This window comes from Hemibagrus wyckioides, linkage group LG19, assembly GCF_019097595.1.
Source record: "Hemibagrus wyckioides isolate EC202008001 linkage group LG19, SWU_Hwy_1.0, whole genome shotgun sequence".
NCBI classification, from domain to species: Eukaryota; Metazoa; Chordata; class Actinopteri; order Siluriformes; family Bagridae; genus Hemibagrus; species Hemibagrus wyckioides.
In genome coordinates, this window is record NC_080728.1 from 10,942,484 (window position 1) to 10,969,475 (window position 26,992).

Consider the following 26,992-nt stretch of genomic DNA (forward strand, 5'->3'; position numbering starts at 1 on the left):
AAACATTAAAATTATTTCATGACTATGAAGTTTTACCTTTATTTATTTAATGATATAGCATATGATAATTATTATTTAATTAATTGGTATACTTTATGATAATTATTTAATAGTAGTCTATATTTTGAACATAGCCATATTAAAGAAATATTTTTTCTTATAAAAAGATAAGAAACATACTCATACTTTGTTTTCCTATGTTGATACTGTAAAGGGACCAGCTTATGATCTTTTAGTGTGCTTTAACAACAAGCTCAACATATCTTTATTTTTCCCCATTTAAAGATCATTTACACCGATCAGGCATAACATTATGAGCACTGAGAGGTGAAGTGAATAACACTGATGATCTCCTCATCATGGCACCTGTTAGTGGGTGGGATATATTAGGCAGCAAGTGAACATTTTGTCCTCAAAGTTGATGTGTTAGAAGCAGGAAAAATGGGCAAGTATGAGGATTTGAGCGAGGTTGCCAAGGGCCAAATTGTGATGGCTAGACGACTGGATCAGAGCATCTCCAAAACTGCAGAGCTTGTGGGGTGTTCCCGGTCTGCAGTGGTCAGTATCTATCAAAAGTGGTCCAAGAAAGGAACAGTGGTGAACCGGTGACAAGGTCATGGGCGGCCAAGGCTCATTTATGCATGTGGGGAGTGAAGGCTGGCCCGTGTGATCCGATCCAAGAGACGAGCTACTGTTGCTCAAATTGCTGAAGAAGTTAATGCTGGTTCTGATAGAAAGGTGTCAGAATACACAGTGCATGATGGGTCAGGACTGTTTTGACAGCAAAAGGGAGACCAACACAATATTATAATGTTATGCCTGATCAGTGTATGAACCTTGAGAGATTTTAAATCATAGATATCTTCAGTGTATTATCTAAAGATGTATTATTGTGAGTACCACCTCAGCAACATTTACAGTTTAGTTGTCTATTAATGTGTGTTCTTTTCTGTTGCACATTTAATATAGCCAGTTTGAGAGCTTCCAGGACATACACTCTGTCCACTTTATTAGGATTTCAATAAGCAGATACTACAGATATAGGCTAAAACAGGTACAAAAGCAGAAACCTGGATTGCACTCCAGACAGCCAAGAACAGGTCTCAGCAGCAGTGGGCACCAGACCCAGTTTCTCAGTCTTCATGTGTCCAGTTTTGCTAAAAGAGTAGAATCCAATGTGTATATTTGCTATTGCAGATCATCCGTCTGAAGGTTTGGTGTGTTGTGTTTTCAGAGATCACCATGGCTGTAATGAGTGTCTGTTTGACTTACTGTAACTTCCCATGTCTGTGTGAACCAGTTTGGCCATTTTTCTCTGAGCTTTCTCATCAACAGTGTGTTTCAGCCTGTAGACGTGCTGCTCTCTTGATGTTTTTGCTCCATTCTGAGTAAATGCTATAGACTGTTGCGTGTGAAAATCCAAGATAAACAGTTCCTGAAAATATTCAAACCAGCTCGTCTGGCAGCAACAAACATGCCACGGTGAAAGTCACACATTTTCCCCTCACTCTGATGTTTGATGTGAACATTAACTGCAGCTCTTGACCCTTACTGTATCTGCATAATTTTATACGTTACATTCCTGCATAACACACATGATTGGCTGACTGCATTAAGTGCATGAATGAGCAGGTGTACAGGCGTGGTTTCTGGAATAGTTTGAATAGTCTTGAATTGGGGTGTTGAAATGTGAGGGCGTGGCTGTGGCGCGCGCCTCATTCGTCGCCTCCTCACCTCTCGCGCTACCTGCCCGGACTGTGCGCGCGCTCAGTGTGAGTGGCGCAAGCTCGCTGAGGTTCGGTGGGAAAAGAAGAGCCGAAATGCGCAAAGCGAGAGGAGCGAAGAAAGCTCCGTCCCCGTGGGATCCACACGCCGATAAGAAGCTCAAAGAAGCCCCCAACGACCTGCTCAGATGTGCCGACGACGGAGGAGCCGCTCCACGCGCCAGGAAGAAGGGCTACAAACCCCCGGATGTGAGGAGCATATTCGGGGCGCAGGGAAGAAGAGGAGAGGGACATGATTTCAGAGAGGAGGTATCAGAAGGATGGTGCGATGTGTGCTGTGCCATCATCTTCCAGGGGGGCCTGATGTGCACAGGTGAGGGCCAGCTTGAGGCTACCATTTATCTCCATTATATTTATATATATATTTATCCTTAAGTAGCTACAACCCTGGAGACCCTCTGTCCTCCAAATCACGTGATCTAGTTAATCAAGCCCTAATCAAAGACTTCATGATCTGTATAAAGTGTGCTTGGGTTGGTTTAACACACTGCCTTTGAATCGTGGCCACATATGTAATAAAAAGTGAGGCAGGTGGGATGTAAATACAGGACCATTGATTTCTTCTCTTCCTAATGTGAATAAATCATATATCCTACAGAAACTCTTAGAGGGAGATAAACTGTATTATCTTACTGAATAATTCCTGGTAGTGGAAATCAAGGGTGTGTATGCCTTTGGACTGACTAAGATCTGAGAACAGTTGAGAATAGGTTTACGCAAACTGATTTGTTTTATTTCAGCGTGTGTGCCGTATCCAAAAACAAATCATAGGTGACAGGCGTACACGAAATACACTCACACACACACATGGACACACACACACCTACCGGTATGTTGACAGACTGGTTTTTAGTAAACCTCTATATTTTGTCACTATCTACTTGCATTCTGAAGAGTATGTGTCTTTAAAGGAATATATCTGGTTTGAGACTTGGTGCTCAGATTTTCATTTAATAATAATCTCATCACAATAATTGCAGTAATGCTGTCCTTAAGGGGTCTTGCATCATAGCTTAGGTCTGGGCTTCACACACTGTCTTGTGCACTAGGTCTCTCTGTTGGTGTTAAAACAAACACAGCACTGTATCATGTGCACACTGCTTTGTCAAAACACTTTATTATGACAAACACTTTACTTTGTGATATTTGTGTCGTGTATTAAAAAAGACCATCTTGTAATTTCTCAACTAGCTCCATTTAGTTACTGTGTACTCCATAGTATTTCAGTTCTGAGTGGTTTTATAAGTTTAGTGTTAGAATATTACAAGAAACACCGATAGGAATCTAAAGCTCTCGGTTGTCTTGTCCAAGTTCCAGGCAGGAATATCAACTGAAGTGTCCTGTTTGTACAGATTCATATCATATGGCATGTATGATTTGTTTAGTGTCTGGGTGAACACCTGTCCTTTTGCATTCTTGCCTAAGCCAGTAGTTCACTAAGTTTCCTTTCTGACCCCCCAAAAATGCTATCTTTAGACTCTGTCCTTATTTTGTATTCCTTTAAGTAGTTGTTCATTCACAAGTAGTGCACAATGCGTTCACTCAAATGTAACACTTGGACAAAGGTGACTTTTTCTTAATTTGACACCTGACTTAAGCGAGCAAATAAGCAAGCGAAAGAAGTGAAGAGTGAAGCAATCACTGAATCAAGTGCTTAATAGCCCTGCTCTACACTGGCCATCTATTTTTTATCAGATACACAGACACATGCTACCATGTAATTGTGGCTGTGTGACATTTTAGAAGCTACTTTTCTGATCTAGTAGCTTATGTACATTGCATTGGAGTGTAAATATGCTTTTTGCTATCTGGAGGAACCTGTTGTATGTCTTGATGTTGCTGAACTCTAGCTAAAAGCACACATTCAATATCAGTTAAGTAGATAGCGCCTGTCACAATGTCTGTGATGCTCCTTTGAGGCAAAATTCCTTTGTGGAAGCTTTTTTTTGGGGCTACAATACTTTAAAGTGCTATAAACTTTATATGTGGTTGAGAGACATACAAAAGGGAACATGTCCTTCAAGATGTCTGATGGCTTTTCCCAGACTGTCACACATGCACCTGTTTTCATATGCACCTGTATCTTACTCTGGCTAAGTGGAAAGAAATGAAGTGTGGTCGTGACAAAGTGCATTACACAGTGGCTTGCTGATGCTTCTACTTGTTTGGTGACATTCTGTTGGTTTTAGGAAATATTTTCATCTTGTACATCAGTTTCTAGAAAGACCACACCTAAAACGCAGGGTAATGGTATGTAATAGACCAAAGCACTAATTTACTGATAATATTCCAAAATATCTGCCTTATTCACACATTATTGATGGATGATTTGTCCTTGTCAGATAAGCAAAAAAGATAGCAAGAATATCATATGTGCGAAGGTAGATAAATTAAAATGCCATTATACTTTATAAATACATTATACACCGATCAGGCATAACATTATGAGCATTGCCAGGTGAATTGACTGATTATCTCCTCATCATGGCACCTGTTAGTGGGTGGGATATATTAGGCAGCAAGTGAACATTTTGTCCTCAAAGTTGATGTGTTAGAAGCAGGAAAAATGGGCAAATGTAAAAAAAAGTTTGACAAGGGCCAGACTGTGATGGCTAGACCACTGCATCAGAGCATCTCCAAAACTGCAGCTCTTGTGGGGTGTTCCTGTCCTGCAGTGATCAGTATCTATAAAAAGTATCCTTTAAGTCTTGAAAGCATCCTTTGAGTCCTGTAGGTATCCTTTATGGTTTCCAGATACCACAGCACACCTTCAGGGATCTAGTGGAGTCCATTCCTCAACAGGTCAGGGCTGTTGTGGCAGCAAAAGGGGAACCAACACAATATTAGGCAGGTGGTCATAATGTTATGACTGATCAGTGTATATCAGCAGTATATGAGTATAATAATGAAAATGTGCAAAATACAGATTCTAGTGCAGTATAGTTTGTGGATTGTCTGTATTCAGATATTACTAATGAGTGACAGCAGTATGATATATGATGAAGGACAGTAGGAGTACAATTTTAGAGGAAATTAAGGACACAGACAATTGCCACTGCAGTAGATTTGCAACATAAAAAAGAAAATCTCAGCAGAAATTCTGGAGAATGGGTTCATTCTCAAATCCAAATTCAATTTTATTTGTCACATACACAGTCATACACAGTACAACATGTAGGGAAATGTTTTTTACAACTGTCCTATGATGGAAATAAAAAATGTAAACCCTGAATATAAAACTAAGAAATACAGAATCTAAAATAAAAAGAATATCAAGTATCATTATACAGTATATGAAAATAAAAATAGGATAAAAAAAACAAAACAAGAATAGAATAGAATAGAATAAGCAGAATAGTGATAGTAGAATGTACAGTGAGATGTGTGGATGGATGTAGACAGAATATAGATATAATGTGGGTAGAATATAGATATGATAGTGTGATATAGTTCTGTCAGAAAATATATGAGTTTGTTATGTTCCAATAAAAATAATTCAGCTCATGCAAATTTATTTTACAGATTTATTTATTTTGTAGATTTATTTTACATCTTGCTTTGTAGCCTCCTGGTGGTCCTGTGGCAGGTTCCTATGCACTTATTGCTGCAGCCCGGGTTCGATTCCTAGGCAGGGCATTAACCCAGCCACTGAAGAATTAACTCTCAATGCTGGTCCCAAGCGTACATAAAATGGGATGGTTGCATCAGGAAGGGCATCTGGTGTAAAACCTGGGCCTGACTGAAAAATGTGGAACAAATAATCTGCTGTGGTGAGCAAAAAGAACAACAACGTTTTACTTGTTGGTTAGTTTACTTGTTAATGACATTAAGTCATTGCCATATAGGCAAAAGAAGTAAGAAAAACAGAAAGAAAGATGAAAGGCGCACACGTATACAATTATTGTCAATGTTATTAGGAACACCTCTACACCTGCTTATTCCTGCAATTATACAATTAGCCAATTATGTTGCAGCAGACCAATGCATAAATTATGGGTCATATGGGTCAGGATTCAGTAAATGTTCACATCAAACATCAGAAGGGAGGAAAGTGTGATCTTTGTGACTGTAAAAGTGGTGTGGTTGTTGGTGCCAGGGTTGGTTTGAGAATGCTTTCAGATTTTCAGAGTCTTTCAGATTTGGAGCAGAGATGTCCTGTCTTATCCACAAAAGGTCTGGTGTGGTTGCAGGTTTTCATTGCAATGAAGCAGAAACCACACCCAAGTCTATTGAAAGCCAGGATCATGATTAAACAGTTAGAATAAAAGTTGTGGTTCCTGCTTGATTGGATTGATAACCTGCACCCATACCGGCCCTCTGCAGATATGATTGGACATTCCTGCTCTAGAGTTTAACTCAGACTGGTACAAAAAACAAAAAAACATTAATTCAGTTGCAGTTCTGTGAGCCAGCGTTTACACCAGCTTTCTGTTACTGTTCATGACTAACAGAAGTAGAACAAAATGTGGTTTTTCACTGTTGTATCAGTGTGGTTTTGACCTTATGCTTTTCTGCTCACCGCAGTTGTAAGGAGTGGTTATCTGAGTTAGTGTGAGTAGGCTGGTCATTCTCCTCGTCTCTCATCAAGAGTGTATTTCCACCCACAGAACTGCTCCCCACTGGATATTTATTTATTCTCTGTATATTATTCAATGACCATTTTCAATATAGTGCATTTTATTGTTCAGCAACCTTTCTAGAGTCTCCTGGTGGTCCAGCGGCAGGATCCCTCACTCTCGTTGCCGTGGCTCAGGTCTGATTCTCGGGCAGGGCGCTAACCCAGCCACTGAAGAGTTGAACTCTCAGTGCCGGTCCCAAGCCCAGATTAAATGGGAGGATTCCGATCTAATCTAGGAATGGAACCCAGCATAAAACCTGTGCCAAATCGAAACATGGGGACTGATTAATCCGCTATGGTGACCCCAAACAGGGAGCAGCCGAAACAACAACAATTGTTCAGCAACCTTTCTGTAAATTATAGTAATAGATTTCATACATGAGGAATTAAACAGGATGAGGTTTTGCTATTTAGGGGAAATAATCATCAACAAGGTGGTGCGAAATGGCTTGAAGTGATGCTGTACTTTTTATCTGTTTGTTGTTGTTGCATTCGCAAAAGTACTTCCTGTTCTCACTGACTTTACAGCAGCTATTGACAGTCTTTCCCTCACTAGCCTCTCTTTTTTCTTTCTCTTGAAGTTAAAACAACAAAAATGCAGCTTGTCATGTTACTGAGAAACCTTGAAACCCTCTGTACTGAAAGCCATCTACATTTTCCATTTAAGAAAACCTGTGTTTTGCCTGTTAAATAAACACATCCTGACCAACTCAACAGTGCTGTGGTATGTGGTTAAGTTATTGTGTGTGTCTTCCCCTTGCAAAAACAATAAATTTACTTTAGGTTTTTATGCATTATGGCACTTATGTTTAAATTATAAGAATGACATGAGGATAGAAGCAAAAATATTAGATCCAGTATAGCATGAATAGACCTTTTTCTGGCTCGTCTGCTTCGTGTCTTGCTATTTGACACCCACCTGTTGGCTTCCCTAATACCCATCTGCTTGTTTGTCTAGCAGCAGTGACTGTGTGTCTAGAGAAGACACATTGCTCTGTGACAGCATAATGATTGAACCACAATAGACCGCCTACTGACCAGCTGACTGAGTGCAGTAGAAAATCATGGGGTCCCAGACACATGCACACACACGCTCAAGCAGGGGATTCTATGAAGGGAGGCTGTAGACAGAGAAGGAGAGAAAAACACAGAGGGAAAGACGGAAATTCATTATGGCCGAAGCTCTTGCTTATCACATGCGTGGGAAACACAGATGCGTTTGGACTTCTGCGTGAGCTCTTAGGTGGTTGCTGTGTAAGTCATGGCACTGAGGAGAGGCTTCAGCAGAACTCTGAGAAAAATAACCGTGATCTACTACTGTTTCTCCAAAGTAATGCGTCGCTCAGGACGCATGGAGCTCAGTCTTCTGTGGAAGATTTCTGGTGAGTCCAGTACCCTGCAGGATCAGGGACTCTGAGGATAATGAGCTGGTGTCTGTTGCTGTATATGGGTTTTGATTGGTGGCAGTCATGATTGTTTGGAGGATTTGGGATTTTGATTGTGTTAGATTCTCCTCTACAGGAAGTATATTTTGAGATTTTCTTTTTAGAATATAATTCTAGACTATAGAGCTGCAATGTGAATAGCAATTAAAATACTGCTAATATATACTAATGGTATATACTGTATTTATCCACTAGGAGAAATTGCGGCCAGTTGCTATGAGCAGCTTTGTGTAAGCCTGACTTTTCATAAATGTTAGATAGATAGATAGATAGATAGATAGATAGATAGATAGATAGATAGATAGATAGATAGATAGATAGATAGATAGATAGATAATTTATTCATCCCAATGGGAAATTTACAAATTCATATTCATTATCTGGGTGGCATGGTGGCTTAGTGGTTAGACTGTTCATCTCACTCCTCCATGGTCCTGGGTTTGAGTCTCGCTCCTGCTCACTGTGTGTGTGGAGTTTGCATGTTCTCCCTGTGCTTGGTGGGTTCCCTCTGGGTGCTTCAGTTTCCACCCACAGTCCAAAGATGTGTGTGTGTGCTCTGCGATGGGTTGGCACTCCATCCAGGGTGTATCCTGCGTTGATGCCTGATGACGCCAGGCTCCCCGTGACCCAAGCATAGATCGGATAAACAGTACAGACAATGAAATGAAAAAAATATTCATTATCCATTCATAATACATATTTATCATACAAAATACACTTTTGTAATTAATGATCGTGAAAGGAATTTACACGTGAATTCTCTCAATATTCTTTCATGTGCTGAATTTTTATATATTTAAAATGGAAAAATGTAGTTTATGTACATGTAGTTTAGATGCTTTAAAAAGTGGAACTATGTTAACATCTAGGATATATACTAACAGGCAAAATTATTTAAATTACTTCATATTACAAACTTTAACATTGGAACATATTTCCAAGACATAGGTATATGTGAACCAGTAAATATTTATTATTAATACTTTAGAAATTACTTTATTTTACTACAACGGTCTGAAACTAATTTAATTAGAAAATGCTGAAGTCTTTATCACTCTTGTCATACACTATATGTAAATCTAATACTTAATACTAGCTCTTAAAATAGAATCTTAGAGTCTTAAATCTAATCTAATCTTGAATCTAAAGTCTTAGAATATAATAGACTTATACGTCCACATTTAGGGTTTTATTTTATTTTCTGTAGTGTTTTGCTAGGTGTGTGGCAATGTTAGTGATTCCACACTTTTGACTGACAGTGTATATCATTTTCTAATCTGAGCAGCTGACCTATCAAATGTCCAGCACAGCGATGGGAATGTACTGACTGCTTTGTTTCAGTATGTTATGAATCATTATCACTTTATTATTAAGTGTTTGAAATGTTTCTGGGAAGATGGATATGTTCTACTCTGTGCTATATAAGGAGGAGAAATACATGGTTTTAAAAGCATTGTTTCTGTCTTTAGTAAGCCACAAAGAACTAAGACCAACACTCTGTTGTTTGACGGTAACACTGTGACTCTGTGGTGGTTCATTTCAACAGTATGTCTATATACCTATGTACCATCTCTCACCTTAGATAAAAAAAAGGTACAACAATATCTTATGGTCTAACTATGTTGCTTCACTGAAATGTAAAAGTATACCTGATTCACTTTCCAAGTACAGTACATATCAAAAATCTCTAAGGGTAGGACTCCTCTTTCAGGGTACATTTGGCATAAGACTGATCTCATGTTTGTTTCTTTCAACACCACCCACACCAGGATAGAGGGGGTAGTGAAAATGTTGTTGATGAAGATGATGATGTTATCAGGACATGTTATGAGTAGTTCGTGTTCAACTGATTTCATGTCCCTTCGGTGCATGATGCTCAGTAGCATGAATGGTGAAATAACACTGCATGAAATAACAGAGTCTGTTGTATGTTATTACACTGCAGACCCATTTCATGCAACAGATTCATCTGATTGATCCGAAGTGTGATAGAGACAAACATTATTCCCAAGTGATCAATGGTTAGGATCCATTCAGCGCCATCTCTATGCCATGACATATTCTTTCCCTCTTGCTGCTATTCCTGTCTATACTTGCTTACAATATTGTTTTTGTGGGGTCAAAATACATTTGCCCATTCATGTTTTCTTCAGCTCACGACTTTTTGCAGAATATCTCTGTTACAAAATGAATTATATTACATGAATATAACATAATTTTCAGCTGAGTCCAGGCTTTTAGAGACAACATTGTTTCAGAACAACAGTTTCTCAGTTCTCGAGAACGAAGTTAAAGGTAAATATTAAATGATGGGATGTGTCTGACTTCCGTGTGCGAATGGGCTCACAGTAACCTGCCAAATACAGTTCCTGACCCTGAGAACATCCTCAATGGATGATCTGTGACTGAAGAGTGATTAGAGAACAGTGAAGAGCTGACAGGCAGCTGAGTGACCTGCCCTTTGTTTAGCAGTTTGGTGTTGTTTCAGCAGCCTATTAGGAGTCCAGTCTGTCAGGAGCCGAGAAGAATGAAGACTGGAGCATGTGGAATTCCTCACTCAGGCTGCACTGGAAGAAGATTGCTATATGGGCATATAGGAATCTCTATTTCTGTCTGGATCTGCTAATACGGACATGTCTGTATTGTTCCAAAAGAAAATTAATTAGAAGAACATATTTATTTTGCCTGAGTCAAAGTCTATGATGTTAGTCGAATCTTACAGCATCATTTGTAGCCATAAACTAAACATTAGTGATGGAGCCATTCTGTCATGTGTGTTGCTCATTCAGATCTTTGCAAGATAGGAATTTTATGTAAATGGACCCTCACAAATTTTTGTTGAATACCACTGCTCTAGAGGTTCTTCATGACAGTTTTGTTTGAAGGACAAGTAACAGGTATGCTCTAGTGAAACACACACCCACCCACACACACACACACACACACATAGTGCTTGTATTGCAAGTGAATGTGGGTAGTTTTGTTTTGTTCTATGAATCATAATCATAGTTCCTTCAAGGGAGTAGATTACATCCTGCATTAGCATTCTCTTTAACCCTGCATTCAGTGTGTTTGAGTTTCTTTTGTGCAAAAAATATTCAAAAAATATTATGAAAAATGGGACTCTAGGTAAAAACATTTTACCTTTAGACAAGTCTCAACATCTCCCATTGTTAATATTGCATGTAGCTACTCATTTTCTGAATGAATTAAGTTGGTTGTATTTCCTGAAATAATTAGTAATTTAAACTGACACTGATTAGAATAAAACAATTATTCAGGATGAACGAGTGAAGACGGTAATTGTGTGCACAGGCAATCCACCACGTTCAGTACCCCTGCTATGTTCATAACATGACCTTTGTCTAACACAGGAAGTTAGGCCATGTTTTTTTTAACAAGGTTTCTCTCTTTGCATAGTAATTTGCACAAGGGTTTAAGGGATAGGGATGAAACAGAAACAAAGAATTGTTTCATATATGTTTGGTTGAAAGGAGTGTAACGAAAGCCAGTGAGAAATAACATACAGTTTTAACATATAAAGAGCGAGCCAGATTGCACAAAGATGATTGGTTGTGGAAGCCATGCGAGTTAAATATGTTTAATGTAGCTAATACATGAAGCACAGATACACTGGTTGAATTCAGTCAAGATCCAATCAGGTTTTCCTTCATTTTATGATCTAAGAAGCAGAGCTACATGATAAACTTCCTTGGAAGTTGCTGACGTAAAAGATGAGACCTTTACTAATTAGATCAGATCTCAGTGAGTGGTTAAATTAAGTGTTAAGACATGAACATGCTGTGCTTGAAGAAATGGCTTTCATCAATACAGCAAGCTAATCAGAAGCAATTAACTTTTTCCAGAATTGCAGCTAGTCCCTGACAAGAATCTGTCATGCTTGTCATTTTTCTGAGTCAAAAGGTTTGCGTGCCTTGCTCAGACACACCTGCACAAGCATGCTGAGGAAATGCTGAGTGGAGTTTTCTCAGAATGGACTTTCAATAGTAATCTGTCTACATGATGGGAAGTGCAATTATTTCCAGGACAAGCAGTAAGCAGTACTTTCCAAATGCCCCAGAGAGCAAAACCTTGTGTGAGAGGGAAAAGCATTAGTACTGGACATGTACACTGCTTTTTATGACTGGATAAAAAACAAAAAACACACCGTACACTCTCTAGCACTCCTTATCAGTCCACTATTATATGAGATTATTAATGAGATATTAGATGTGTGTTTGGGAGCACCACTGTTTCTGATTCACTGATGTAGAACATCAGCACATCTCTCTACCACCCCGTATAAATGGTAAGCTATTAAACTCAGGAATCCATTCTTGTGTGTGTGTGGGTGTGTGTGTGTGTGTGTGTGTGGAAGGATGTTGCTCAGAGTCCTACAATATTCAGGATTTAAGTGATTATGTGTGTGAAAAATACTGATTCTGTGCTTTTCTTTGAAACCTTAAAGAAGGAAAGATATTATTGAGATGTGTTGATGTGTGATTCTGTGCAAACACCTAGAGTGTTTAGCTCTATGTTGCTGTAATATTAGATAATACCTGTTAAAGATCTCTCAGCTCGATGTATCCCAGTGAATAGTTAAATGGATTTGAAACATTAAATATTGGTTGTATTTAAACTAACGTCAAATGTTACTTCCAGTGCGCAGTTTTATCGTTCACATAATCCAAAGGTGCAGAAGCTTTGCTTACATGCTCACCCACTCTATATACAGCGTCTCACACTTGCCTGCCGGAACAGATTTCTTTTAAACCGCCCTTTATTGGTTTTATCAGTCTTACCAACGTCCCATTTCCTTCTGATGGAAAGCATCCCCACAAGATGATGCTATCACCATCATGCTTCACTGTTGAGATGGTGTTTTAAGGGTGCTCTCTGAGTTACCTCACAATCCAGTCAGATCCTGTGCATGGCAATATTGTTTCTCTCTCTCTCTCTCTCTCTCTCTCTCTCTGTGAATGTGAAATAGCAAGAGACTCTGTCAGCTTGTGTGGTATGTGTAATATTTACACTAAACCAGTTCTGCTAAGAGGGATCTCCGTGTGCCCAAACCCTAATAAATATACACGCAATGTAAATATATTGTACTTACACACAATATATGAAATGGATGGGTAATTTCCTTCAGCTAATTCACTTTTAGCCCACAAAAACATTTTCTCACTACTGACCTCCACTCGTCCTCTGTGCGTCCATCACAGCCTAGCTAGAGAGACAACATTTGATAGGCAAAATCACCCCACTCAGCACATCAACAGTGAGTGAGGGCGCAAGAGAGAGAGAGATGATGGCAGAGAAAGAGAGAGAGAGAGAGAGAGAGAGAGAGAGAGAGGAAATCACAAATGGGTTGAAAGTGAATTGTGAGTGTGAGAGAGTTGAGGGATTGATTGTTCATTTTATTGTGCAGGGGTAACAGCATCCTGATGTTTTTAACAAGGCTGTGTCTGATGGAGGTTCAGCAAGCAGGCTCAGAGCTAAGTAGGCAGAGAGAGAAGGAGGGGAGGAAAGATGGGATAGAGAGAAACGAGAGGTCTCATCTGCATGAGCCTCAGCTGGAATGGGCGCAGCAGTGTGCAAACTTTCTAGCAAAACCACCCCACAGTTCAGGCGCAAAACCCCAGGTAGGTTGTGATAACGGGGTGACTGACATGACCGCTCTCTGTTTGTTGCTGCATTGCTGTGTGTTGTGATGAGTGCCATGATTGTGATAATGCATGAGAGCCCTCTCTTTTCTCAGCACTGAAGAGGAACTGAAGAGGAAGAATACCACATCCTCTCCTCTACTCTCCTTTCACTTTAATCATGAGTTTACATTTATCTCAGCATGTAAAAATAGAAGACAGTGAGGTCATGACTTCCGCTACTGTCACTTTGCTACTGTCAGGTTTCCAAACCTGGATGAATATAAAGACATCAAGTTTGTCAGATAACATTGCAAAATATAAATATAACATCCACTGGTATGTACAGGTTACTGCTCTTTCCTTCGCCTGAGAAGTTCATGAAGTTCACTGATGATGTGTAGTTTGTATTTGTGTTTTTTTGGTTGGCAAATAGGAGTGAGCAAGAACGTATGCATTGCTTTTTCTGCACCATTTGCATATTATGCAAACCGTCACTCTCTCTCTTTGGGTTATTTATCTCTATTTAACTACCCAAGCTGTAAGTCCACAAAAACACCTTATATATTTATACCAGTGGTCCAGTCTGAGTTGTAAAGTTATAGTTCATCCTGTAGGTTTCTGGATCTTTGTCATATGTGTTGTTTAGTTATTATGGGCTGTATTTATAAGCATTCTTTCTGAAACTATTGGAACAGCAAGGCCTGTTTATTTTGTTGTTTTTTTTGTCAACTGAAGACATTTACGTTTGAGAACAAAAGATGAATAGAAAATGAGAGTTGAGAATTTAAGTTTAATTATATTTCCTCATATAATTACGTCTAGATGTGTGTAATGATGGAGCATGACCACATAGTTTGAAAATTATTGGAACAATTGAGTGACAAGTGTTTCTTGTTAACCAGGTGTGTTCTGGTAGATTGACTGTTTAAACAATAAATAGCTCTGAACATCTACTTTTGGTTTTAGACTTCAGTTTCATATTTATTGCTGAATAAGATAACGTGAACAACAGAGAGCTGTCTGTCAGAAAAACAAGTCATTGTGAAACTGAGAAAAGAGAAAAAATCAGTTAATGATGGACTACATTTACATATAGGTCACAATTTACGTTAGCCTTTATTTGTCACATATGCATTACGGCACAGTGAAATTCTTTCTTCACATATCCCATCCTTGGGGTTTGGGGTCAGAGCGCAGGGTCAGTCATGATACAGAGCCCCTGGAGCAGGGTGGGTTAAGGGCCTTGCTCAAGGGCCCCAACAGTGGCAGCTTGGTGGTGCTGGGGCTTGAACCCCGAGCTTCCGGTCAACAACCCAGAGCCTTAACCACTTCAGCTACCACCACCAAGGTTGCCAGATTTTTCTCCTGAGTAGAAGCATCCAAGATGTGGTTTATCAGTGCCAGTGCCTTAAATGTAAGCAGTGCCTAAAATGCAAGACATAAAATCTAAATGTCTTGCCTTTAAGCCTGAAGAAATCAGAGGAAACAGATAACCATTTATATCCTATGCAATTTTGCTGAGTGCCTTTTTCCTGACTGTATAATTCATCTACTTAACCAACTTTCTTATATAAAGTCAATAAGATGTTTTTTCCACCTCTCCTCATTTCTTTCCTGCAGGTTGTAAGTACACCTGTCATGCACAATGTCGTGATCATGTACCACTCGACTGCCATCAGAATGGATCTTCTAATGATGTTCCACTGAGTCCCATCAGCCAAGACCACCTTAACAACAACCAGGTCTTGCAGAATGTAAGTCCTCTGTTCATGTTTGTTTGTGTTATATATGACTCATAGTTATCTGATGTTTTATGCCAGGGGATGCCTTTCAGTGTAAAACCATTTATGGAGAAAAACTTTTAAATGCAGCGCATATTTCTATTTCTAAAGCTAATTTAATTCTAGAAATAAATGACAGATAAATTATTATCTAGATTATACAATTATTTTAATAAGGCTCTATTATTTCCATTCGTTTGGTCTATAGCACCACCAGCAAAATAGAGGGCTGAATTATTTCTCTTTTATTGACTCAATCATTAGACAGTTATTGACAGTTGTGTGAAACACACACTAGATTTGTTGTCAGTTTGAGCTAATTCTTTAAAGCTGTTACATCCATAACACTTTATCAGTCCTAAGAAGAAAACGCAGTGATTATGCATGTATTAAACATGGATAGAATCCAGGGACAGATTTTTTATATTCCATGTTTTAAAAGAAAAAGATGACTGCTTTTCTGTTTATGCTGCTTGTTATTTGGAAAAGACGTATTAGGAAAAAAATAAAGAGAATTAATGTTTCTGTCATTCAGTATCATAACCAGCTGACCCTGATAATAATGAAATAATAGCTAGAAGTTTCACAACTGCTTAACATCACAGTCACTTTGGATAACCAAGTATATAAATAGTTTAGAATAATAAATCAGTGTTGGGATTAAGTGTATGGGATCGCCACTGGGTGTGTTACATGCTTTCACTGCAAGAGGGAGCCAAAGTGCAATAAATACATTTAACTGACTTCTGTACATCAGCTCAGAGTGTTTCTGTATTTCCATCATAACATTTCATAACATTAAAACTGACATCATTGGATTACCATAGTGTAGTTATTATTTTAACTCTAATTAGCAATTATTGATCTTACAGAAAACCATTAAAATGTAATCTATTCCACTATCATTATAACATATAACAATTCATTTGGATATGCCATGCCTCATCCCCAAGCACTTATTATCCATTTAAACATACAATTATCTCTGTACGGTGTATGCGGAAACTCTAGTTCATGTGTGGTTATCTGTTATTTTGCACGCACACACATACACACACACACACACACACACACACACATACACACATACACACACACACACACACACACACACACACACATGCTTCGGTAGATGTTTCACCTGATTAAACTACAAGAGCAATAGTTATTTTTCAAGAGCAGGAAATTGTAGTAGGAGGCCAATAAACAGCACCCCAGCGTTTTCTGGCTCATATAAACTAGATGAAAGACCTTCAGTGTTCAAGACGCCCTCTAACCAGACTATACATTCATGTGATACAGACTTGTAGTCATTGTGGCTATGTAAGTGCTTGGTGAATTTCAGCTGCCAGTAAAAAAAATCACAGTCTCTCTCTCTCTCTCTCTGTGAATGTGAAATAGCAAGAGACTCTGTCAGCTTGTGTGGTATGTGTAATATTTACACTAAACCAGTTCTGCTAAGAGGGATCTCCGTGTGCCCAAACCCTAATAAATATACACGCAATGTAAATATATTGTACTTACACACATGAAAAGAAATTCCAAAAATAACCATGTATACACTGATTTGGCGTGACCACACTTTTACTTTATAATCGGTTGGCTGTAAAAGAATCTTGGAGAACTTACCACAATTTTTCTGTAGACTTTGGCTCTCACTTCTGTCTCTGCTGGTGATCCCAGACAGTCTCAGTGTTGTTTTTATATGAAAGAGGTTTATTAATTAATAACAGCATTGATGCATTAAAAAAACATTTTTGTCTGAGGCCCTGTCTCCCAAAAGCTTGATACAGATGATAATATTAAAGTACATTCTTAATCATAGTGTCCCGGGATGTACTGCTGCACATGTTTGTGTCATAGTATTTGGGTGTGTAAGTAAGTACAGTAAGTTGGTTTGTAATTTAGGATTGAATATGGGTGTGGTGCAAAGCTTTGGGACATTCCCATCAGGACAGGGTGAGCATTCAGCTGTCTGTGTCCTTCTAATTATGGACAATTAAAGAGAGGCTGAGGCTTTATATATCAGCCCTGAAACCTGGAGGTCTAACACTTCTTGCTGTGACCCATTGGCGGTGTGTGCAGTACACAGGATATGTGCCCTCTAAAAATGTGCTTATTGAAAGAATTCCCCTTCTTCATTTCATATTGAGTCATTCCTTTCACATATGCAAACTTGAGACTGCAAAAAATTCCAAACATCAAGACATGCAGGTTCCGGACTAGTCTTTAATGGTTTCTCAAACTGTAACCCACCCTTAACCAATGCCACAGATACCCCCCTCCCTTGTTGTTCTCTTTAACTGGAAAACACAATCAGTGATGGCAGTGGTGTAGCCATGAATTAATGTATCTGGTAGAGACCAGGAAATATAACACATATAATCCCTGTATGATCTCTACAATAAAAAAAGGGTGATAGTAGTAGAAGAGTTGATCATGCTCAGAATTTGACAAATCTTGCCATATTAATACCCTTAATATGCATAGGATCTGCCTCTTGATAAACGTGACATTGTTGGAATTAAAGCAAAATGGGAGAGTGAATTGGGAATGGTGTTCACAGAAAGGTGGTGGGAGTCTACAGTAAAGAGACTACACACAAGCTCGATATGTGCCCGGCTAAGTCATATACAATTTAAAACTTTTTACAGAGTTAATTTTTAAAAGCTAGAGACAATTTTTAAAGCTAGACTAGCAAAATTTTGCTCCAGTATTAGTGAGAGCTGTGTGACAGATGTCACCAATCACCTTGTGATTTAAGTCACATGTTCTTCCTATTCCTGTGATTACTTCTAGACTATGTCTGAGATTCTTAATATTAATATTGGTGTCTTCCCTGGTGTAGCAATTTTTGGAGCGCCATTGGATTTACTTAAGTATGATAAGATGCAATTAGATATTTTAGCTTTCACATCATTGATTGCCAGGCGTCGCTTGTTGATTCTTTGGAAGTGCCCCAAACCACCAATTATATCTCAATGGCTTAAAGATGTTATTATTTTTAAAATTGGAAAAAATACGATATTCTATTAGAGGTAATCTTACAAAATTTGCCAATAGATGGCTGCCATTTGTCAAATACTTTAATTCTCTGCAAAGTCTGCCCCCTGACTGATACCCTCTTTGGGTTTCTTTTTTTTAAATTATTATTATTATTATTATTATTATTATTATTATTATTATTATTATTATTATTATTATTATAATTTACTATTACTATTATTATTATTATATTATTATTTTTATAATTATTTATTTATTATTATTTATTATTTATTATTATTATTATTTTAATTTTATAAAAAAATGTATTTATTTATTTTTTATTTTATTATTTATTTATTTTTATTATTTTTTCTTTTTTTGTGTGTGCGTGTGTGTTTGTTTTGTTTTGTTTTGGGTTTTGGTCTTCTTTTTGTCTTTATATTTAGTTGTTGTGTTAAAGGTATAGCACTATGTGCTATGTGTATAGCACTATAGCAATGTGACTCTGGTCTGTTTTTTCCACTACATTTGTTAATCATTTTTGAAGAGTTACATCGTTTATATTATATTGTACTAATTGTCATTCCTTGCTAATAAAAATCATTGGAACCAAAAATATGCATAGGAGATAAAATACATCTGTTCCAGTCCTCCAGTATTTCATCATCGGTCACATCAATATCCCTGAGCTCAGACTCTAGCTTGCTGGCTAATAGCTTTTAAATGATAATGGAAAAATTACATGATCCTGATTGGTTAATTCTGCATCCCATCATAGTATCTGGTAACTAATAAAATGCAATTAAACAAACATTTGAAATCTGCAGTAAAATATTGAGGAATTATAATCAAGATTTCATTCACATATTTTGTAGCAATGCACATATGGTGTCAAACAGATGTAGGAAGCTATACAGTATTTGTCTGTATGTGCATGATTCGTGGTTAATATGAAGCACTGGAACTGTAAATAAATATTTCAGTGGGTTCAAAATTTGTGAGAACCAGATTTTCTCTGTTCCAGTGGTGGCTATGGTTCTGAGAGGCTCCAAAAAGACAGAAATGTAACTGATCCAGAGGATAGGAACACAGACAGATGGAGGAAAGGGAGAGTTTCCCATCAGGAAACAAGCACAGGATGCAGGAGTCTGGGCCTGGCACAACCATGTGCACACGTACACATGTATACACACGCACACACACATACACACACGAGTATACATTCCATCCCCAACAGACAAGCTCTGCTAACATCCCTCATCAGGGTAAAACGTTTTGGTGTGTACATACAGTATGCAGTATATTTGTTTTAAGTACATTACATAACTGCTTAACAGTCAAAAAAAGAGTCAAAATCCAAGCAAGCTTGAAATTACACACTTAGGAACTAGAGAGGGTTTGCCACACTGGCATGAGCTTAAAGAGCTTTTCTGTGGCTTGGTGTTCTGAAAGAATGGAACGTTCCACCGAATCCCAGCTTAGGACACAAATTGCAGGAGGATATGAGTTTGATCTTGGTGAGAATTTCATCTCTCTGTAAAAGTGCCATTTTCAGGAAGGTTGTTGGAGCCTGGCTGCATAACCATGCCTACATTAACCACACAGTTACGTAACAGGGCTGAGCAGAGGAGTCACAAAACAGCCTTCATATTGTGTAGCTCTTTGTGTGTGTGTGTGAGAAAATTTGTTTTCTCTTTGGTGGTCTGTTCTGTTTCATGTCAGCATTCAGTACACATATAATGTACATGTGGTTGGTTAATGTAGCTGGAGAAACTCTAAATTAGTAAGACAAGCGATCGAGGTATGGGATCTCAAGTGTAACAAATGTAATGCACAGAACAACAAAGAAACACAAAAATCTCATTCTGATTTTGTGAACTGAACTCAATTTTTAATTTTATAATTTCTTTAAAAAAAGAAAATCATTTAGTGAATGAAATGTCTTTAGATACGCAAATACTCTTAATGTGGCACTGCATAATATATCTGGAAGCAATTTGTGCTATGAAAAGCTTTGTACTTCTGCGTCAGTCAGTTTCTGAGGTATTTTTAAGTGTGTGTGTGTGTGTGTGTGTTTGCATATATTTTATCGATTTGTATTTGTCTGTTGTATGTGTGTGTGAAGATAGAGGCTTTATTTTATTCTGCTTTTGTTCACTGTAACTAGCTTCATGTGAGTCAGACTGATTTGATTAGACTAATTCTGTTAGGCTTTGGTCATTATTAGATCTGGAGGTGGTCAGTTGTCCCCAGCTTGTCCTCGCTGTCACCCCATCATGAGCGATAATGTGTAAAACGGTTGTTAGTGTATTTTCGTAAGAGATTTCTTATAATATTGAGAGATGTAAAACATAATTGGCCTTGGTGTTATTGCTGTGTTCTGACTGGAGCTCTTATTTAATCTGCTTCTCTCTTTCTTCCCTTAGGATAGTTCTATAACACCATAGCTACTCTGCTGATGGAGCTTTGATAATTAGCCTTGATAGGCTAGGCACAGCTATGGATTCAGTTTCTGTGTTTAAAGGTGCCATTTGTATAATTTAAAAGTGTTTCCAGGTCATCATTTCAGAGAGAACTTCCTTCCTTCCTTCCTCCCTCCCTCCCTCCCTCCCGTCCGTCCGTCCGTCCGTCCGTCCGTCCGTCCGTCCGTCCGTCCATCCGTACGTCCTGCCTGCCTGCCTTCCTTCCTTCCTTCCTTCCTCCCTTCCTGTCCTTCTGACCCTCTGTCATTTTTGCTTGCTCTTCAGGCTTAGGTTTGCATTTATTTCTGACCCAGAAACCAGCCCCTCCCCCAGCTGAAACCTGCAAATTTAGCTGAAAACATAACACACCTGGGATAAGTGGTTTCTACCGCGGGTGTAGGATCTGTTAAGAAGAAAAAAATTGTAACTAAGCAGGGCTGTCCAGAAAAACCCGTTGGAGGTCACTAGAGCTGAACTTCGTTTCTGAACTTCTTTTCTTGAGAAGAGCCAAAAATCATGTTTTGACCAAAACTTAGTGCTGAAAATAGACTTGGTTAGATATGATTTGGAGTCTACTTGTGGTCGGAATGCACACAGAAGAAAAACATACTTTACATTTTTAGTTAGCTTTAAAACTATAAAAGTAGAAAATGTCACTATGTATAGAGTCGAAGGCTGCCACACATATTTTCTTTGCAACTGCAATCCACTTCACAGGCAGAAAGATTCTAGATATACAGATTTTACAGATTAGTTTAAAAGTAAAACTCAATGGCCATGTCTCAATTCTCTATTCATTTTTCAAGGCCTACTGATGCTCTATGTTTTTGGGTTAGTTCAGTGATGGGAAAGTTGGCAAATAGTCAGATTCTTCAACAAGGAAAACTAATAACTCATCTTTAAATGACCAGTCTGGCATCCCTAGATAGGTTTATACTTTCAGGGGTCAGGGGTTGTCCATAGCTCACACTGAGCCCATGATTTTTCCAGCAGTCATTTCTTTAAAAGCATAAGCAGGAAGATTTCATTTTTAGATCACAGATTGTCTGTCCATCCTCAGGATTAATCCTGCCTTTTTGTCTTCTTGTCACAATAAGCCACAGAGGTGCGTCATGCTGTACGCACTTCCTCCGACTTTCACATACAGTGCCGTTCTCCAGCACATGTTTTCTCCGTTATAGTTCCTTGTATTGATTTTGCATCAAGTGAAATGAACACACAATGGTACTGTGTCAGTCCTAGAACAAACAGAGAAGTGAAACGACTGAACCCAGAGTCCTGAGTGTTGCTGTAGCTACACATAGATCAAACAGTAATAAACTACTTTTCCATGGAAATTTAACTACACATACACCGTGTGAAGAAGGGAACACGGTTAATTGCTTCCAGCTTTGACCACAGTCTGAATTAAGCTCAGCTGTTCCAGCTCCTAAAGGAGAAAGCTCAGCAGTAGGTTTGGTTTTGGGCATGTTACCCTCTACCTCTTCATTTTTTAAAAATAAGACTTCTGTTAACCTAAAAAATGCAAAGTAGTGGAATTTAAGATTGTTCACCTTTCATTTACCTCCTCAATTTAATGTTTAAGAAAAGTATTAACTCAATCATCAATAAAACATATCCCAATGGAGGAAACCACAGACCTCCCTCTTCATAGAATGTGAGTTTTTTAGGTATTCATGTAATAAACCACAGGGCTGTTTTGTTGTTTTGCACCGTGCATACCGCTTCATCAGGTTTTCATTAAAATGATTGTAAAGAGGTACAATTATTTATTTATTTTTGAAATCTGTGAATCTTTTATAGTTATATGATCCAAATTGTGACAATGAACATGCATAAGAAGCTACCACAGAGCAAATTCAAGATTCAAGATTCAAGAAGCTTTATTGTCATTTCAACCACATATAGCTGACGCAGTACATAGTGAAATGAAACAACGTTTCTCCAGGACCTGGTGCTACATAAACATACAACAACAAAGTTCAACACAAAACAACACCACAGAGCTAGGACAGAAGTTTGTCTTAGCCACGTAAAGTGCACAGTGTGCAGCTAGGTGCAAACAGAGCATAGACAAGACAGTGCAAAAGAATAAATACAAGAAAGACAACACAAAAGAACACAGGACACTTAGTGCCGAAAAGAAAGAAAAGAACATGTGTAATGGAATGTAAGTGAAATAAAATAAGATAAAGTGAAATGATGTAAAAAAGTATTGTGCAAAAATATTGTGCAAAAATACACAGCAGCGGTTGAGGTAGTGCAAATAGAAATAAACATAAATATGACTATAGCAGCGGATGACAGGTAGAGGTAGTGCAATAAGTAATGAACAATATAAATTATGTGTGTGCGTGTCCACACAGTCAAGAGAGAGTGTGTGTATCTGTCTGTGAGAGAGACAGAGAGTTGATATACAGTTCAGTCCTGAGTGAGAGTGTGTGTGTGTGTGTGAGAGTGTAGAACAGTTCAGTTGGGGATGGGGGTGTTGGGGAGCCTGATGGCTTGAGGAAAGAAACTGTTACACAGTTAAATTATGACAAAAATGACAGAATTTTCTTGCTATTTAATATTTAGTGCATGCAAGTATTTTGTACTCTGGACTGAGAAATATTTAGTTGAGTTTTTAAAATTTTTATTTATTTATTTAATTTATTTATTTGATTTTTACATTAATCGTAATAATTAATTTCCATTATATTTAACATAGAATGCTTATTAATACATTGCTTTTTAAATTTTGTGTTATTTTTCAGTAATGGCTTTAAATTTATTTAAAAAGTTACAAGGCAGTGAAAATATACATTGTCCATGTTTTCATTTGGACATTCGTCTGTAAAACTGAGCTAACAATAAGAGAAAATAGAGAAACATAGAGAAAATGTCTTTGGGTATCCTGTATTTCTACTGAAAAGGGTGGCCAAATTGTCCATGTGTCTCTAAATGTTTTCAGAGAATTCAGTTTTACAAAATTACAGTACCATAATTGGTTCCATAAAATGGACCCAACTTATCTTTGGTCAGTTTTGCAAGCACAATCCATTATTATATGAAATCTTCATCCTTCCCTTACATGCAAAGGCAAATCAAGGCTGAGGTTATGTGGTTAATCTGTACAGTTCTGACGAATCCACGTGTTTATAAAGTGCACCTGCACTGGAAAAATATCTCACTTGTTAAATGTCTCACTTCACTTTTTTTGTTAAAAACCAAGATCCAAACAGAGCTATGCTTTTGCTTCCTCTATCTGCAGGCAGTGTGGTCTTCAGAACATCACACAGGCTTTTGATTACAGAGCAGAGACTGACAGACAGGTAGTTTTAAAGGCTGTTAAAACCCACTGATCCTCTGTGGATCCACCAAAAGGCAAGATGGAACGTGTCTCAGACTCCATTTCTTTTGTGTGGTGTAGTCACCTGCTATTTAGTCTTTAGGGACTGTCTGGGTCTATTTAGTCTTCAGAAACTTCAGAGTTTGGCTGCAGGAACTGCGATTTGAAGCTGTGATTTTATGTTTGGAGAAATTTGATGGGGGTCTATATCTTTGTTGGTCACTGTCACTGCTTCCTTTGGCTGCTAGATATGTGAATGCTTTTAAAATGAATGAGGGTCACATGTAGGAAGATTTCGCAGGCACAGCAGAGATATTCTTCTTGTGTATTTTCCTATATAAAGATTTAATCTCTTTATCTTAGGACATGGACTATGCAGCGTTCGCTGGATTGTAACTGTTTGCCTTAAATCTAACGATCATAATTATGTGCTTTGGCAAAATAATCAGTTACTTGAACCATGAAATTGTGAGCTGGAAACACAATTTTCGGGTTGTAATAAGGATTGTAGTTGCAAGTTGCAAGAGTTATGATGGAGAATCCTTTCTGTTGTACATTCTTGAATTACTGAAACCTCAGGGTTATTGTATAACTCTGGGGAAAATAACAAAGAAAGGATATTACTCATCTGCGATGGATTACTTGAAGATATCATTTTCCATTGTACTGGAAGCTCTGTTCCTGTGGGCAATATAATATCAGAATGAAGTGAAGACACGTGTTAGGTATTTAACTTTGGCCTTGATAGAACTGTCTCAAAATAAAGGGAGGATAAAAAAATCATTGGATTTCATTACATTTAATTCCTGTGCATCATGTTTTCTCTCTTAGACATTAGAATTCATGTAGCACACCTCAATCTCAGCCAAGAGTGAAATTCTGTGCTAAAAGCTCTGTGTCTGTGAGGAAATTGATTTGGCTTAATGACACATCCTTTAAAACCTATGTAGGCACTCAGTGGCCAAAATGTTATATATCATTATTCACTCTTCCCAGCAAAGGAATGTTGGTAATGTGTAACGAAGGCCATGGCTCCTGGCCAAAAAGGCTAGTGGCCACAGGACACTCATCTCTCTCTCTCTCTCTCTCTCTCATTTGCTCTCTCTCTCTCACGCACACACACGAACACACCTACACACACACTTTCCCAGATCCTATTGTTTTAGCAGAGCTGGTGAAGTGGCTGGGAAATTGTTGGACGCTGAGTGAGACATCCTTCTTCACACGCACTCTGTCTGCTTGATATTTAAGCTTCTGCTTTTCTTTCACTTGCAAGATTATTTATATTTAAAGCAGCAAGGCACATTTTGGAATATTTACATTCGTTAGTAGATACGTTTTGATATGAATGTAATACAGTATATGTAATGCCACATACCATCCTCGGATTATATTTAAAAATTGAAGGAATGTTAATGATATACAAATGTCCATGTGGACAGTATGAATGACCATGAACGAGCTGGGGGCCAGTTTTGGTTTGGCTGTTCTTTTTGCGCTGTTATTTTTAGGCCTTCTTCATGCACATGGGTTTTAAAAAAGCTCTGTCCTTTCACAAACCTCTTGAAAGCTGCTGTTTGTGGGGCATGGTTAGTTTTGGCCCTTATCCACTACAGATGTTGCCTGCATTTGACCCTGTAGTTTTGCTGCATATCTAGCAGTATGAGTAACCAGCTTCTGTGTGTTAGTGGACTATTATACTGTGGGCTATTTTACTTTTACCCATTAATGAATTCAGAACGTGACAAATCGTCGTATGAGCAGGAGGTGATCTGTGCTATAACGTGGCGTGGGAACCTCATGATTACCAATTCTAGAAATTTGGCTCCATATTCAGGGGTGAATAATGCATGCATAGTGAGGAGTTAATAATGCAATCTTCTCATCTTGTTTCTTTCTACCTCTTCCTGTGAATTTCAATGTGGACTCCAGAAAATTGACTAAAGCATCTCAGAATATGTGTAACTTTATAATTACTCTTTAAAAATACTGATGCAAGTCACTCATTTTGAATATGACTCTAAAGAGTTAACCATGGACCTTTGCAAATCACAAAACTCTAGTTAGAAACAATAAGAAACCAACATTCAATTCAATTTATTTGTATGGAGCTTTTAACAATAGACAATGTCATAAATCCAACTCTGTGTTCTAAATACAAACAAAGAAGCATTGAGTGCTCTGCAGCCCTCCAGAGCATTTTGCCATTATTTTCTAAAGCCTCAAAAATTAAAATCAGTGCATTTACTGAACAAGTAAAGGAATTTAGTCAAAAAATTCAGTGTCATCCTGCATAACCCTACTCTTATTTCATGCATTGGTCTCATATACTGCAACATTTCTTTTATGTTGTCACTCTGAATTCATAAAATGTTTGTGATGTGTTTTATTGTTGCATTTAACTGAAGCCACTCGTGCAAGCAATTACAAAGTGGTTAAGAAAAAGCTATTGTGCAGAGGCGCAAAAAAAGAAAGCTTAAATGCTGTTTAGATCGTATTAAACTAGTGCTGTGAGTTCTTTTGCTTTTTTGGCCCAGTGTAAAAAAAAAGAAGCTTTTTTTTTATTAAACAAGCATAAGACAAAGTGCTTGGTCTGAAGATGATGGTATTTTCTGCAGAGCAATCCACCCCATTTATCCTGAAAGATACAATTATATATTAATATTACAACAACTTTCCCCTAATATGAATCAAAAACAAGGAGGTTCCAACTGTGTTCCTGAGAAGTCTGCCATCAGCAGCTAACCCAAAATAAATGAGCGGTTTACTCATGAATCTGATTCCAAGCCAAACCTAAAATCATCCTGAGAACCACAGGGATAAACACGGTTTGTAAATTGCCGAGTCCTGAGGGAGCGCCAGCTTGCATATGAAACCTCCTCTCCGTATCGCCCCAGGATGAGACGCCCAGCGGTCAGCTCTAACTTTGTTCATCAGA

The 26,992-nt window shown here is 38.1% G+C and overlaps 1 protein-coding gene across 1 annotated transcript in view; it reads left to right on the plus strand.

Annotated features, from left to right (window-relative positions):
* Positions 1-1,750: 1,750 nt before the first annotated feature.
* rassf3 (Ras association domain family member 3) overlaps positions 1,751-26,992 on the plus strand; it is a 48,162-nt gene continuing 22,920 nt past the window's right edge. The window contains exons 1-2 of the mRNA XM_058417092.1: positions 1,751-2,097; positions 15,113-15,246. Coding sequence (XP_058273075.1) covers positions 1,821-2,097; positions 15,113-15,246 — 411 coding nt within the window. The 5' untranslated portion in view covers positions 1,751-1,820. The remainder of the gene's footprint in view (positions 2,098-15,112; positions 15,247-26,992) is intronic.